Below are 17,316 nucleotides of genomic sequence, written 5' to 3' on the forward strand. Positions count from 1 at the left end.
TAATAAAAGTGGTTAGCAAATTGGTTTTCTACAAGATTTTCAATTTTCTCCCAATTGTAGTTAATAAACTATTATCATTGAAAATTCATCTTTATCATCTTTCTCATTAGCTTTTTCATTGTGCAGCAAGTGCATACAAAAGTTTTAGTCCTTTGGAAGAGCAATATGCACAAGGAAAAACAGTTTTGAATGATGATGGTGGAAGAGAAATTCAAAGAATTACAATTCAACATCAGAGCAAATACAAAGTTTGGGGTCCTCAAACCTGACACTAGGAATAAAGCCTTTTATTTAAATTTTAGACTTATTTGCATATTTGAAACATTTTAATTTAAAGCAAATTGTTATCTTCATCCTCTATTAGTCTTTGTAGCTTGACTAATACCAACTGAAAGGAATCATGGACTACAACTTGAAGATTAGTTAGTTTGGCTTTTTAATGAGCATGCCAAATGTTGTAGTTCCGTCAGGAACTAATATAGTTGGTACGTTTTATCAAGATAGGCTGCGAGATGTAATATTGTCCAAAGCTTTATTAGCTTATAATATATTTTGTAACCTTCTCATCTTTATCACTATAATTAGTGATTGAAAATGACCAAAATTCATGAGCAGAAAAATGTGAAAATAAAATGTGTATCTAACTTAGGATTTTTTTCAAACAATTACAGACCATTGGTTATGTATTAGCTCAAGTAAGTACAAATTGGAATGGATTTATACTATCAATAATTATACGATTTGTTTCTAATTTTTTATTAATTGACCAATTAATTTCATTCATTGTTTTTAATGTTCTAATTATAAATGAATTTTTTTTTATTATCAATTAATTGATTTCATTAATTACTTTAAATTTCTTTAATTATAAATGAAGTTTTAATTGGTAATTGCTAATACTATTGTAATTATTAGTATTTTTGTTATTATTATTTGAATCAATAAATTAAATATTTATTATATATAATAATAATAATAATAATAATAAATAAATAAATAAAATATGTATATAGCATTTATTATGTAGCGCATAAAATTGATATTCTAATATATAAAATTGAGTTTATGCATCACAAAATAGATTTTATATTTATATTTGTGTTTTATTATATTTATATATATATATATATATATATATATATATATATATATATATATATATATATATATATGTTTATAAATCTTTGTACTGTGATGAAAGATTTAAGAAAAAAAAGTATAATGTTTTATAAGTTATTTTATAATGATTTTTTTATTTTTTTTGTAATTTTTAGACTTCTTCTTATTATTATTATTATTATTATTATTATTATTATAATAATAATAATAATAATAATAATAATAATAATAATAATGTATATAGCATTTATTATGTAGCGCATAGAATTGATATTTTAATATATAAAATCGAGTTTATGCATCACAAAATAGATTTTATATTTATATTTATGTTTTATTATATTCACATATATTTGTTTATAAATCTTTGTACAAATGTGATAAAATATTTAAGAAAAAAAAAGTATAATATTTTACAAGTTATTTTATAATGATTTTTTTTTTCTAATTTTTAGACTTCTTGAGTTTTTATTGTCAAAACAAATAACATCTAATTGTGAGTATGAGAGTCTTACTTACTTTAAGTGTACAAGTATATTCATTTTATTAATTTATTGATGTTGTACTCTCTATGTTCTATAATTCTTTAAACAAAAATAAGAAAACTAATAATACATGTCATATATCACAAATAACAGAAACTATAATATTAATTCCAAAATCTTAGTATCTAAATTGTATCCAACCTAAAAAAAGTTAAATGTCTCTTAAAATTTCAGGATCCATACTAAATATATTAAGAACTAATTTTAATAATTGTTATAGACGAAGACATGTCCTCAGACCAATTCCAATACGGTCTTTAGCCCGAAATCCATTTGCAGAAAACAAAAAATTGTTTCCACCCATAATTGAGATAGAATTGTCTCACATATATTTATAATTATACATAACTAAATTATTTAATTAAAATTATTTAAAAATTTTTTTGATTTAAATATAATAACAATAATTGAGATAGAATTGTTGATTTATAATGTAATATACATATGTTTGTATCTGCATGTGTTTCTGTTACTATATTTAAAAGTGTTAACATCAAGTTTATGTTATATTTATTTTGTATGAGACAATATTATATAATAAGCCCACATCTTACTTTAGCAACAACCTCTGCAGTATTTTCTTTTAATCTAATATACATGTGTTTATATCTACATGTCTTTCTATTTAAAAATTTTAACATCAACTTCATGTTGTATTTATTTTATACGGGACCATATTATACAATATGTTTGCATATTACTTTAACAATGACACATTGATACACATTTTATTTTAATATAGTATACATGTATTTATATCTACATGTGGTTTTATTTAAAAATTTTAACATCAATTTCATGTTGTATTATTTTATACGGGACAATATTATATAATATGTCTACATTTTATTTTAACAACAACGTCCCGTGAATACACATATTATTTTAATATAATATACATGTGTTTATATCTACATGTATTTCTATTTAAAATTTTAACATCAATTTAATGTTATGTATATTTTGTACGAGATCATATGACACAATATGCCTACATTTTCCTTTAACAATAAACTGTGCATATGCATTTCATTTTAATGTAATGTACATGTGTTTCTATTTAAAAATGTTAACATCAATGTCATGTTATATTTATTTGTGTGGGACCATGTTACATAATATGATTACATTCTATCTTTAGCAACGACTCATGCATACTCATTTCATTTTAATATAATATACATGTGGTTGTACCTACATGTGTTTTTATTTAACAATTTTAACACCAATTTTATGTTGTGTTATTTTATACAGGATAATATTACACAGTAGGTCTACATTTTACTCTAACAACGACTCGTGGATACATATTTTATTTTAATATAATATACATATGTTTATATCTTTCTGTGTTTCTATTTAATGACTCATACATACGTATTTCATGTTATATATATTTTTTGTACGGGGCCATATTACACCATATGTTTACATTTTACTTGAATAATGACTCATACATACGTATTTCAATTTAATATAACATTCAAGTGTTTATATGTACATGTGTTTCTATTTAAAAATTTGAACATCAATTTCATGTTGTATTTGATTTATACGGGGACCATATTACATAATATGTCTACATTTTACTTTAAAGATGACTCATGAATATGCATTTTATTTTAGTATAATATACATGTTTTTATTTATATCTATATGTGTTTATATTTAAAATTTTTAACATCAAAATTTCATGTTGTATATATTTTATATGGGACTATATAACATCATATGCCTACATTTTACTCTAATAATGATACATGCATATGTATTTCGTTTTAATATAGCATACAAGTGTTTATATGTACACATGTTTCTATTCAAAATATTTAAATCAATTTTATATTCTATTTGATTTATACAGGACCATATTACATAATATACTTACATTTTATTCTCACAACGACGTATACATATACATTTTAATTTAATTTAATAATAATATTATTGTTAATAACATTAATATTATTATTATAAATTATTACAATTAATTAAATCAATAATATATCTAAATAATAAAATTAATCATTATATGTAATTAAATCGATAATAATAATCATTCAATTGATTTATATAATAACAACCAAATTTTTATTTTAAAAATTACATAACATAAAACGAAAAAACACGACCCGTGCGTATGCACGAGTCTCCTACTAGTTTGAATTTAAAAACAATTTGCATTCATTATTTCCAAACGAACATAAATAAACTTATTTGTCCAAATAAAAGAAACTAAAACCAAATTTCGTCTAAATGATCATCAAATGAAAAGTCTTTCAAATCAAAATAAAAAACCAGTACATAATAATAATCTAAAAAAAAAATAGCCTCCACCTCCACCGATTTTGCATCTCCAACGTAGATCTTTTTTTTTTTTTTTTTTCAGAATCAATTGGCTTTCGGCAATTTAGGCAACCCTTTCTTCTCACGCCAAGCATGATATTTGGTACATTTCTTCTTCATATGTTTAGTCTTATTGCAAAAGAAACATTTGCTTTCCTGAGTTTGTTTCTTTTGTTCTGGACCCTTAGCAGCTTCCTTCTTGGGATCCTCCAATCTCTTTCTTTTGCCCTTAGCCTTCGAGGTGCTTGCAAAATGAGCGCTTTTTGTCTTGCCTTGTTTTAGTCTTTCTTCTTCTTGCACACAATGTGAGATGAGCTCATTAAGAGACCACTTATCCTTTTGATAGTTATAGGATACCTCAAACTGATTAAACAATGCAGGAAGAGAGATCAACACCAAATGAATGAGCAAGTCTTCTGAGATTTCAAGCTTTAGTGCCTTGAGTTTAAAGACAATATTAGACATGCTCATAATGTATTCCTTGATATTTCCTTTGGCTTGGCATGTCATGGAGATCAAGTTCCAAAGAAGAGTGCTTGCCTCCGCCTTATCACTTTTTGCAAAGCGCTTCTCGATTTCAGTAAGGAATTCCATGGTATTTGTTATGTCTTTAGAAACAGTATCCCTAAACATCTCCGGGATGCCACACTTAATGATCATTAGGCTCATGCGGTTTGAGCGATCCCACTTCTCATGATTCCTTATTTCTTCAAGAGTACTGGACACGCCGTAGGAGTAGGGGGTTGCTCAATTTTTAATGCAAGATCCAAATCCATGCAGCCAAGAATAATATCAATATTTTCTTTCGAGTCCTTAAAATTTGTTCCATTGAGGAGTGAAACATCATTTATATTGGCAGATACAGAAGCCATCATTGCTGAATTGAGAACAAAAGAAATAAACTAATTATGCTCACATTAAAAATAATAATAATAAATAAATAAATAAAAATAATGGTTTAACCCATATCAAATACCTAATGCTCCATAATATCAAGTCTTTGAATAATAACATTAACTGCTAGTGATATCTTTGTTGCAATGGTCAAACACTGATAATAAGGCATGTTCGATAATAAACATATCTTTGGATTGATTTGTCATCGACAAAGCAAAACCTTATAATAATCACATGTTTACCATCACAAGTGTATATATAATCCGGCTAGGTATTAATCTTCCTTTGGCTGACTAATACTAATACTCGCATAGATATACATAATCTTCCTACTATTTATTTCAATATTATTTAAAAGAGAATAAACCCCTTTATAATAGGAATGGTAAAAATAATACAGAAAGATCAGTCATCTGATTTCCATCATACAAATAAGTCACAATTTCCTTCACGACTTGTCTACTTGTGAATATTCAAATCAATTGATATAGATTAAATGTTTATTTGATAAAAATGTAAAAAAAAAAAAAAAAACTTATACAAATGAGTTAGTATATAAATTAATTTCGACTATATTACTAAAAAGTAATTTAAAATTAAAAGATAAGTTTATATAAATTTGAAAAAACTAAAAAATTATGAACTGTAAAAGAGAAAGAAATAACAATATAAAGAGGAAAAAAAATAACGAGACGACTTCTGAAAGCAAATATATATATATATATATATATATATATATATATATATATATATATAACTGTAAAAAAAACGAGGGTAGAAAACAGTATAACCTAGAAAGAAAATTTAAAACACAATTTCATCCTCTTGATAGTTTGAAAGTGGTGTTTAAAAGACATTGCTTTTTTATTTTAAAATCGTGTTATCTTAAGATGATTTATCTATTAATTTTTTTTTTTCAAAAATTTGTCGATATCAATAAATTTGACAAAAAGATTACATCCTTTTTATATAAAAAAAAAATCAAGTATTTGCTAAAATTGATCATTCACTCAAAGTTGGTAAAATGCATTTTAAACGGAGAAAAACAAGAAGGGAAAATTGAAGACATGAAGTTAAAAAATCAAGTTGACAGAGTAAGTAAACGGTTAGAAAAATGAACGTTTGCGTGTGACATTTGTTGTTGAAGTTTCAAGGTGGGTCCACGACACAATCAATGAAAGCCTAACTTTGCGCATACGTTGTTTTTGATTTTGGGTATAAATGTTGATGATCCCCCATATATAGTGTTCAACACAATCAATATCAAAGCATAGAGTTGAGAGTGAGTTAGAAGTAATTATGGAGTTATGGATGAGATGGTTGCTTTTGTTTCTAATGTCTCATTTTTCGTCCTCTCATTCCTTATTATGCCACCCTTCTGACAGTTTTCTATTGCAGCAGTTCAATAATTCTCTTACTGTTAGTAAGACTACAGAGTATCATGAATGTTATGATCCAAAGACAGTAACATGGAAAAATGAGACAGATTGTTGTTCCTGGCTTGGAGTCACCTGCCACCCCATCTCCGGTCATGTGATTGGCCTCGACCTTTCCTGCAGTGGCCTTCATGGCCAAATCCATCCAAACAGTACTCTTTTCCATCTTTCTCATCTCCGATCACTTAACCTTGCTTTCAACTATTTCTATCTATCTCATTTTTCATTTTACTTTGGTGCCTTTGCCAACCTCACGTACCTAAACTTATCTGATTATTACTTCCAAGGTCAAATTCCTTCACAAATCTCACACCTTTCCAAATTAGCCTCCCTCGATCTTTCAGGTAACTTAGATTTAAAGTGGAAAGAAAACACTTGGAAGAGACTACTCCAAAATGCAACACATCTAACGGAGCTTCTTTTGGATTATACAGACATGTCTTCAATTTCAACCAAGAATCTCAATTTGTCTTCCTCTTTAGTTACTCTTAGTCTTCGAGACACTCAGCTAAGAGGAAACTTGACCGATGCTATCTTTTGTTTACCAAATCTTCGACACCTGCGCCTTTCAGGTAAGTACTTTCAAAACCAGCTTCCAAGAGTTAGTTGTAGCTCTTCTTCTCTTAATATCTTAGAGCTTTCAAGTTCTCAGTTCCAAGGGTCAATCCCTCCCTCTTTCTCTAACCTCTCACATCTTACTTCCCTAGACCTCTCATATAACTCTCTTGTCGGTTCAATCCCATCCTCGCTCCTATCCCTTCCACGTCTCTCTTTTCTCAATCTCCATTACAATAATCTTAGTGGTCAAATCCCAAATGTCTTTTCTCAGGAAAACAAATTTATGAAATTCCATTTTGGTGCTAACAATTTAGGAGGTGAGCTGCCATCAACACTTTCAAATCTTCAACATCTCATTTTCTTAGATCTTTCAGACAATAAATTCATTGGTCAGATCCCAGACGTGTTTGTCGAGCTAACCAAATTGAATGTTCTCTATCTGTCAGAAAACAATTTTGAAGGAAAAATCCCATCTTCATTGTTTGGCTTAACTCAAATTTCGGAACTGGCATGTTCTTATAATAAATTACAAGGCCCTTTGCCCAACACGATAACAGGATTTTCAAGCCTAGTTAGCTTATCATTTGATAACAACTTGCTGAATGGGACAATTCCTTCATGGTGTTTATCTTTGCCATCTTTGAAGTATTTTACTCTATCTAAAAATAACTTCACAGGGCTTATTAGTTCAAACTTATCATATTCCTTGAAGACTTTAGATTTGTCCTACAATAAGCTACAAGGTAATATTCCAGAAACAATTTTCAACCCTCGAAATATTACTCACTTAGATCTATCATCAAACAACTTAAGTGGATATGTTCACTTTCCACTCTTCTCTAAGCTTCACAATTTGATGGATCTTAACCTTTCCCAGAATGACCAGTTATCCCTAAATTTTGAATCCAATGTCAACTATACTGTTTCCTCTTTAATTTTTTTGGACTTATCTTCTACGAGTTTAACTGAATTTCCGAACTTAGCAGGAAAAGTACCAATGTTAGAATTTCTCTATCTATCTGACAACAAGATTAATGGAAGAGTTCCCAATTGGTTACACAAAATTGGCCCATTATATTTACTAGACCTGTCTCACAACCAATTGAAGCAATCATTGGACCAAGTTTCCTGGAACCAACAACTCGAGTATCTTGATTTTAGTTTCAACCAAATCACTGGTGGCATCTCTTCCTCAATTTGCAATGCAAGTTCAATTCGGTATCTCAACTTGTCTCACAACAAGTTGACGGGCATCATTTCACAATGTCTTACTAACTCATCATCCCTTCGAGTTTTGGATCTACAACAAAACAAACTTCATGGCACTTTGCCAAATAGCTTTTCAAAGAACTGTTGGATCGAAACTCTGAATCTCAATGACAACCAATTACAAGGTCCTTTGCCAAAATCTTTATCCAATTGTCGGTTTTTGGAAGTTCTACATCTTGCCAACAATGAATTAGAGGATACCTTTCCCCATTGGCTCCAAGTTCTGACATATTTGAGATTATTGGTTTTGCGAGCCAATAAGTTGCATGGCCCCATTGAAAATTTAAAGACCAAACAAGGATTTGTTAGTTTAGTTATACTTGATATCTCTGCCAACAACTTCAGCGGCCCTATTCCAAAGGTTTACATAAGAAAGTTTGTAGCCATGAGGAATGTTGTTCAAGATGACAATGGGCAATACATTGGATTATTTTATCGATATCGAAAAGAAAAAAATGACTATTTGACTATAACAACAAAATCCATCGTTGTGACAATGGAGAAAATTCGGAAAGACTTTGTAAGCATTGATTTATCAGAAAATAGATTTGAAGGAGAGATTCCAAATGTGATTGGAGAACTTCATGCTCTTAGAGCACTTAACCTTTCTCATAACATACTTAGTGGAACTATTCCCCGATCCATGGGAAATTTGACAAACTTAGAATCACTGGATTTGTCCTCAAATATGTTTACTGGTATGATTCCTACAGAACTAACCAATTTGAACTTTCTAGAAGTTCTGAATCTTTCCAATAATCAAATTATGGGAGCAATACCTGAAGGAAAACAATTCAATACATTTTCCAATGATTCCTATATGGGAAACGCAGGGTTATGTGGGTTCCCACTGATAAAAGAATGCAGCAAGGAGCTTGAGCAAGATTCTCCACCTTCATTGCCTTTGAAGAGAGAATATGGATTTGGATGGAAACCAGTGGCTCTAGGATATGGTTGTGGAATGATATTTGGAATTGGAATTGGATGTTGTGTGTTATTAATAGGAAAGCCTCAATGGCTTGAAAGAATGGTTACATGACTTCGGAGTGTCTTGTTTCACATTCAATTCTGTCTTTATGGTAAAATAAAGAATTTAAGGGCAAGAACCTTATCACTTTACACTGAATGTGAGATTTGATTCAAACTTTAGTTGTATTATGAATGTGTTGTGTGTAAACTGTGGATATTTGAATCAAAGTTTAGTATGAGTGTGTTATATCTAATTAGTTTTTGGTAGAAGAGTGTGATGATGCATTTCTCTTGAGCTAGCAAATTCATTTTATTTGGCATATATTGTTATATTGGTTATATATTAATAGTTGTTGTACTCATAAAAATAATTATAACTCACAAAAACAGTAAAATTGTGACTGTGTATTTTTTTAAAAAAATATATTGTTCATTGCTAGAATTTCATTTCCGTTAAATGTATTTAGAACTCAATTTTTTCTACTCATTATTCAATGAAGAATTTTATCATAAAATGCTTAAAAACTTAGGTTCAAATTATGCGATATCTCATTAACCACAAACCATTAAAAAAATATAAACTAAAATTTAACTAATTTGTAAAGTCCTTAATTTCTTTCGTTTAAATAAAATATGAGTTGTTAAATACAGTATGAAACCCCTGCACCTCCTTTTCTCTTTCATCTCTCCTTTGTTTTGTTTTTCTTTGTCATATCCCTTTTCTCAAAATCTCATCTTCCTCTTGAGGCAGAAGGTTCTAAAAAGAAGGGTTGAATAGAGCGTCAGACTCTTTTTCGCACAGCATCAAATTGAAACAACTTAAAATAAACAAACCAAACATAAAAATCTTTTTTCGCATAGCATTAAATTGAAACAACTTAAAATAAACAAATCAAACATAAAAAAAAGTGGTTTATCCCAAATCTTGGACTACATTCAGTTTTTCCCTTAAATATACAATTTAAGAAATTTTAGTAATCAATTTTGATTACAATAAGCACACAAACATTTTCATTACAAAAGTATTCAAAACTTCTCTAAATTTCATGAACATAAATATCTCCACTAAAATTTCTTAATCTCTCCCTAAAATTAAAAACTCTTAATATAAAAGAAAAACACTTCAGAATATATTAAGCTCACAAGGAATAAATTTACAAAGTTAAGAATAATACAAAAGGTTTCACATAGTCAAAGTTTGTACTACTATCAGTACACACAATTATATCTCTTCATATATCTCTTCTTTCTTTGTTACTTTATGCATGGTTCTTTTCTCTATATTTTGTTCTCATGGTTTTGTATCTTCACTTTGAAGCCTTTTTATAATTTCAGACCATATGGTTGTTGTGGTTCTTAAAACGGAAACAAATTATTCCAGCACTATGTATTTCAATATGAATAATCAAACAAGAGATTTCTTATATTATCTTCAAACAAGTTTTTAGAGATATAATGACGGTTGGTAATTTTAAATCATATATAATATCTATTATCTTCCAAATTTTGATGTTAGATTTACTTTGAAAGTATTTGACAATATTATTTTGTCAAACACTAAAGAAACTTAAGGAAACAAAATATACAAATTTATCTAATTCGACATAATCAGGTAAGAATGTATAAATCGCTTTGTTTTCATAAAAGATTTTATGTACGTTAAAAATTTAATTAGAAGATAAACTATTCATTAAGATTGTTTTAATTTTCATTATCAAGGTAATTGATTTGTTTTTCGTATCATTCGTCCTTTGCTTTGAACCGTTAGATATTAGTCCTTTGAATATGAACTTCTAGTTTTATTGCATTCTTTTATAGTTTTTCCTTACAAGAAAATCATCTATGAACAAAGAATTTTAGGGATAAAAAATTGTTAGTTACTATAGGGACTAATTTTAATACTAATTTATTATTAGTTACTAAAATAGTCACAATTATCAATAAAAAAATATAATTGGTCTCTAAATTGATCACTAATTAATTAGAGACTTTTATAAACTAATTTCTTTGGTAGCCAAAACTTTGGTAGCTAATGTTTAACGACCTATTTATAAACTAATTCATTTTGTAGCTAAAACCTTAGTAGCTAAATTTTAGAGATCAACTTAATGACCAATTATAATATTTTATTTATAATAGTGACTATTTTAATAACCAATAATTTTTTATTTTATAAATTGGTATCTAATTTTTTGCCACATGCAATATGAAACCTCTGCACCTTCTTTCTCATCTCCAAAAACTAGAGCCATAAGTTAGCCCAAACAATGTATATATCTAATTACAATAGAAAGAGTAAAGTATGAATAAAAGAAGTCTAGATAAGTTAAAAATCGCACAATAGTATAGTGTTAGACACGGGTCCCCAACAACGGTGTCAAAAACTTGTTAACACTTTGACAAGCGTATCAAATCACACAAGTAGTAACTGGTAAGATTAGAATATCGTCTCCCAAGGGACTCGTGCAATTAATAACTAATTTAAATTGAATAATAAATCCATAATTTGAGGTTTTGTGCATAAATTATATGGAATGATAATATTGGGTTAGATTTCACCGATTTCACTCTCATGCATTTAAAGCACTAAACTCTTCTCCATTAATATACCAATGTCAACCCATAAGTGTACTTAAAACCTAATCCCTTAGTAGAATAAATGCAATTCCTTAAACCCCCAATAAACAAATTCCATCAGGTATCTTGTTTCAAGTCTAGGTTTTAAAAGATAATTTCCAACCACCAATGAACCAAGTATCGTGCAATGAATGCCAAATCAAAGCAACCATTAAGAAAAACAAAAATAAAGATACTAGCATTTAATGGAAGAAGCATGTATATTGTCGCAACCGGAATCGCGACGGGAAGGCGAACCAAAAAAGAAAACGGGTTTTAAAAAGAGATTGGGAGTCGCCACCATAGTTATTATGGAAAACTATGGAAAACCATAAAGATAAGACAAGTCTGCAAAAAAAACCAGATTTTTGGATCCGGAAGTCGGTTACGCGTAAGGAAGGTGTTAGCACCCTACAACGCCCGCCCGAAGGCGGTACCTTTAATTAAAAGTGCAAAGTTGATGTGATTTCGAAATATTAATTTTCCCCAAAAATAATAAGACAAATAATACTAAAAAAGAAACAAAAATATTTTTTTAATATTTTGGGCCCGACAAGGATTGACCTTGGTCCTACGTATTCTCACTCAAAATGAGAAATCAGGGTTACGTAGTTCTTTAAAAGATATTTGGAAAACTATTTGAGAAAATGATTTAAATTTTTTTTGGAAGTGAACCTGACAAGGGTTGGCCTTCCTCCTACGTATCTCACAGTGGAGAATCAAGGATCACGTAGTTCTTAACAAGGACTCTTTGTTTGAAAATGGTGATGTTTTTATATTTTGAAAATTTTATAATTTTTTGTATTTTTTGAATTACTTGAAAATACGTGCCACACGACGCGGGCGATCGGACAAACTCTAAAAGAGAAAGAAAACTATTTTTTTGTATTTTTGAAAATGAATGTCACGCGGTGCGAGCGACCGGACAGACAAAATAAAGTGAAAGAGAATATTTTTCATTTTTTTAGATTTTTTCTTTTTTTTTTGTAATTTTTAATAATTTTCAAATATTTTGTTTCTTTTAGAAAAATAATAAATAAATAAATAAAAGGATGGGATTATTTAAGAAAAATAAAAGTGGAAAATAAAATATGGGGTACATGAATGATTGGTGGGGGTACACACAATAAACATAACAACAGACCCAAAACCAAAAATAATAAACAAAGATATGAGGGTGCAAGAGTATCACACGTGGGAGGTGCGTGAAATAAATGACTGTCCCGCCCACAGGCCAAACGTGTGGTGTATGTAGTAACAGGTAGGGTGCGTGCAGTAAATAAAGGGGTGTGCTAAGCAAACACAAGATGGAGGTGCAGGGATTAAAAACGGGGGTACACGAAGGAGTTCCTAAAGCAAAGAGGGTGTGAGAAACAATTAACACAATCCAAAAAGGGGGTGGCAGAACGTAAACAACATTCTAGCCCAAAACGAAACAACGGTAGGTGCGAGGTGAAACTATGGGGGTGCAAGGCGCAAAAACAAAAAAGGTCAGATGTGACAAGTGAAACCAAATGACCTAAATCCTAGCTGCTGAAAAAAAAAAACAAGAGGCAAGCCTCTCTCTCGTTTTCTCTCTCGACACCAAGACCCCAGCCGCATGTGCCACTGCCGCAAGTCCCACGGCCGGCGAGATGCGCCGCCGTCGACGCCAGCCTCCACAGGAAGCATCGCCGGCAAGAACCAAACCACCTGAGTCGCCTCTTTTCCTTGTTACTTCTTCTCGCGTGCGATGCAGCGCCGTCACACCTCCATAGTGTCAGGTTTTACAGAGGGAGTTTCACTGGGGAGATACAACACCAATGAGACCTGAGCCTAACAACATAAGATACTGACACCACTCTCAACCCAAAACCTTAAGGCAATGGGTTTTTGGGCCTTGATCCTTATATGGTGCTCTACTTTCTCAATTCTGGTCAATGTGGGACTTAGACTCACACTTGGATTCCTAACAATCTCCCCCTCAAGGGTGAGTCCCTTCAACCACATTGGTACACTCCCCCTCCAGCGAAAGCATTCCCAACCACACGAGTACCCCTTCTCGTACCGCCGTTCATCTTAACGGGACACGCTTACCTGGAACCCTTTGCCAGGAAGGCTTTCGATACAGGGACCTTACTGCACTCGTCTGAACCGATTTTAACCATCGGCTCTGATACCACTTGTCAGGTTTTACAGAGGGAGTTTCACTGGGGAGATACAACACCAATGAGACCTGAGCCTAACCACATAAGATACTGACACCACTCTCAACCCAAAACCTTAAGGCAATGGGTTTATGGGCCTTGATCCTTATATGGTGCTCTACTTTCTCAATTCTGGTCAATGTGGGACTTAGAATCACACTTGGATTCCTAACAATCTCCCCCTAGCTTCTGTAACAAGCATCTCAGACTGAGATGAAGAACCATGTGCCTTCCTTCTCATCTCTTCATTAAGAGCACCGCTCTTTGCCATCTGAAAAGAAACAACACCATTCGAGGCAGAGTTCGTAATTGAAACCCGAAATACCTCCCAAGACTCTGGTAGAGTATTAAGCAACCATAATCCCATAACTTCGTCATCAAACTTTATGCCCATTCCTGACAATTGATCTAGGAGCCCTTGAAACTCATTTAAGTGATCAAAAATAGAAGAATTCTCCCTGTACCTCAAATTCATCAAGCAATTTAACAAATACAATTTATTATTGCCCGACTTAGAAGCATACAAAGACTCAATCTTCTCCCACAAAGCTCTGGCATGTGTCTCATTAGCAATATGATTATAAACATTATCTTCAACATATTGTCGAATAAAACCACATACCTGTTGGTGCTCAAAGTCCCATTCTTCTTCAGACATAGAATCTGGCTTCTGTGTAGCAAAGACCGGAAGATGCAATTTCTTGACAAATAATAAATCTTTCATCTTTAGGAACATGAACAAATGCCCTGCAACCAAAGACACGCAAATGATCATAGCTAACATTCTTACCAAACCAAATTTTGTCTGACACCTCAGTGTTCAAAGCAACTGCGGGACTGAGATTAATAACATGCACAGCTGCAAGCAATGCCTCTCCCCAAAAGTGCTTAGGCAACTTTACTTTTGAAAGCATACATGTAACCCTTTCAACCAAGGTCCTGTTCATCCTCTCCGCTAGACCATTCAACTAAGGAGTTTTAGGAGGAGTCTTCTCGTGTCTAATACCATGCTGCCTGCAATAAACATCAAAAGGTCCACGGTACTCACCACCATTATCACTACTGATGCATTTCAGCTTCTTGCCTGATTGCCTCTCAACCATAGCATGAAATTCCTTGAACTTTTCAAGTACTTGACCTTTCCGCTGAAGAGCATAGACCCATAGCTTCCTGGAACAATCATCAATAAAAGTAACAAAGTAAAGTGCACCACTAAATGACTTTACCTTTAATGGGCCACAAACGTTAGAATGCACCAATTCAAGCAATTCTGACTTCCTTGAGGGTGGATGCTTCTTAAAAGATACTCTGGTTTGTTTACCAGCCATGCAATGAGAACATTTCTCCAATTCTGCATTTCTCAATCCCATAAACACATCCTTTTTAGCTAAGCAGTTAAGCCCTTTCTCACTTATATGACCAAGCCTCCGGTGCCACAAAGATGCCTCCATATACATAGCATTCACACTGTCTTTAGCAACCAAAGCTTTAGTCCAATACAATTTAGATTGTTTCTCCCCTCTGGCCATAACCAAGTTACCTTTAGTGAGCTTTCATTTACTAGAACCAAAGTGATTGTCATAACCACAATCATCAAGCAACTGCATAGAGATTAAATTAAAACGAACATCTGGAGCATGTTTGACTCCTTTAAGCAACAACTGCACTCCCATGTTGGTTTGCAGGTAAACATCACCAACACCAATCACTTTAGACTCACCATCATTACCCATCTTTAACACTCCAAAATCACCAGAAGTGTAAGATGTGAAGAACTCCTTCCTAGGTGTAACATGCAGTGTAGCACCACTATCAATAATCCACATGCTCTCATCAGATACAAGATTAACAGACTCAAAGTCACGAAGAAGAACAAGATCACCATCTGTAGCAGTAGTGACACGATCATCATCATCATGGTCATTCTCTCTCTGCTTGCCCTTAGGCAATTTCACCAAGTCGTAAGTGTGATTATCATGCAAAGATTTCATCTCATCTTGCATTGTATCCAGCCACTGTTTCTTCTCTTCACTATCCAAAGCCTCTTCAAAACACTCAGGTTCTCCACCGTCAGTCAAGGTTATGTACTCATCACAGGAATACCTTGTAGAAGGTTGTTTTTGTCTATTAGACCTCCTGAGTTAGACTTGAGGTGATTCAGGTGGAGTGTGGTTGGGAATGCTTCCGCTGGAGGGGGAGTGTACCAATGTGGTTGAAGGGACTCACCCTTGAGGGGGAGATTGTTAGGAATCCAAGTGTGAGTCTAAGTCCCACATTGACCAGAATTGAGAAAGTAGAGCACCATATAAGGATCAAGGCCCATAAACCCATTGCCTTAAGGTTTTGGGTTGAGAGTGGTGTCAGTATCTTATGTGGTTAGGCTCAGGTCTCATTGGTGTTGTATCTCCCCAGTGAAACTCCCTCTGTAAAACCTGACACATAGCTACCGTACCGGCCACCGCGATTAGGATATGTGAGCACCGTGAAAGCCCCAACCTCTGGCCTTCGTGACCCATACTGCCTCCGCTGCACCCCGAGCCTTTCATTCTTCTTCTTGCGCGATGACCATTTCTTCCCCCGCGCGACCACAAGACGATGTTAATCCTCCTCACGGTTGCGCGGCTCTGCCCGCCAGAGACTATGATCAACGGTTCCGGCCGTCGTCCACGCCGACCCCCCATTCATCTCCAATCCTCGACTCTCCTCTTTCGCGAGAGAGAAAGGCGCACGAGCCACCGCGATTGGGTCTGCAACCATCACGCGACCAAACTCCTCCGCTAAGAGCTCCGAATCGTCGGCGGCCTCTATTCATCTATGCGCTATAATCAGACGTGACTGATTGGGGAAAATGAAACAGGAATATTTGGCACTGGAATGGGGGTTCTGGAATGAGGTTCTGGTTCTCTATTCTTTTATTTTGGGTTTTTTAGGCAAGTGGATATGAAAATGATAATGGAGGAATCTGGATGTTTGCTTGTGAGTTCTATTTGCAGGTGCTGTGATGTTGAGGTGGTATGAATGGGTTTGGGTGTTCCATTGTAGCGGTGGGTCGAGGATGATGAATGGAGGTTCCTTGGTTTTGGTTGTTTGTTCTATTTGCAGGTTGAAATGGAGTCTTGATGTTGAAGGAGGATGAGATAATGGTGAAAATAGGTTCTGGTGGGAATGTTTACAGCTTTGAGTATTTCATTGGTCATGTAGAATGGCGAGAACGAGTGGTTTTGCGAATGGAAATGCTAGAAATGTTGGCGTGCGTTGAGCTTTAAGTTGATTTGAGTTTATCAGGGTGAACTGGTTTGGGGGTTATGGTGATCATGAGACCGTGAAGAGGGAGTGGGATGAGGCGATGTTTAAACGTGTTTGTAACAAGTTTGG

The 17,316-nt window shown here is 32.8% G+C and overlaps 1 protein-coding gene across 1 annotated transcript; it reads left to right on the top strand.

Moving 5' to 3' along the window:
- The first annotated feature begins 6,175 nt into the window (after positions 1–6,175).
- LOC114181128 (uncharacterized) lies at positions 6,176–9,406 on the top strand. The gene has a single exon (XM_028067484.2). It carries the CDS (start codon positions 6,207–6,209, stop codon positions 9,207–9,209), a length of 3,003 nt encoding a protein of 1,000 aa, XP_027923285.2. The 5' UTR covers positions 6,176–6,206; the 3' UTR covers positions 9,210–9,406.
- The last annotated feature ends 7,910 nt before the right edge of the window (positions 9,407–17,316 follow it).

The sequence above is a fragment of the Vigna unguiculata genome, chromosome 4 (genome assembly GCF_037176805.1).
Source record: "Vigna unguiculata cultivar grain cowpea cultivar isolate G323 ecotype 2 chromosome 4, ASM3717680v1, whole genome shotgun sequence".
NCBI classification, from domain to species: Eukaryota; Viridiplantae; Streptophyta; class Magnoliopsida; order Fabales; family Fabaceae; genus Vigna; species Vigna unguiculata.

Bases quoted from the DNA above. Each gene is read 5' to 3' on its own strand.
- LOC114181128 (XM_028067484.2), top strand. From the start codon at position 6,207: ATGGAGTTATGGATGAGATGGTTGCTTTTGTTTCTAATGTCTCATTTT.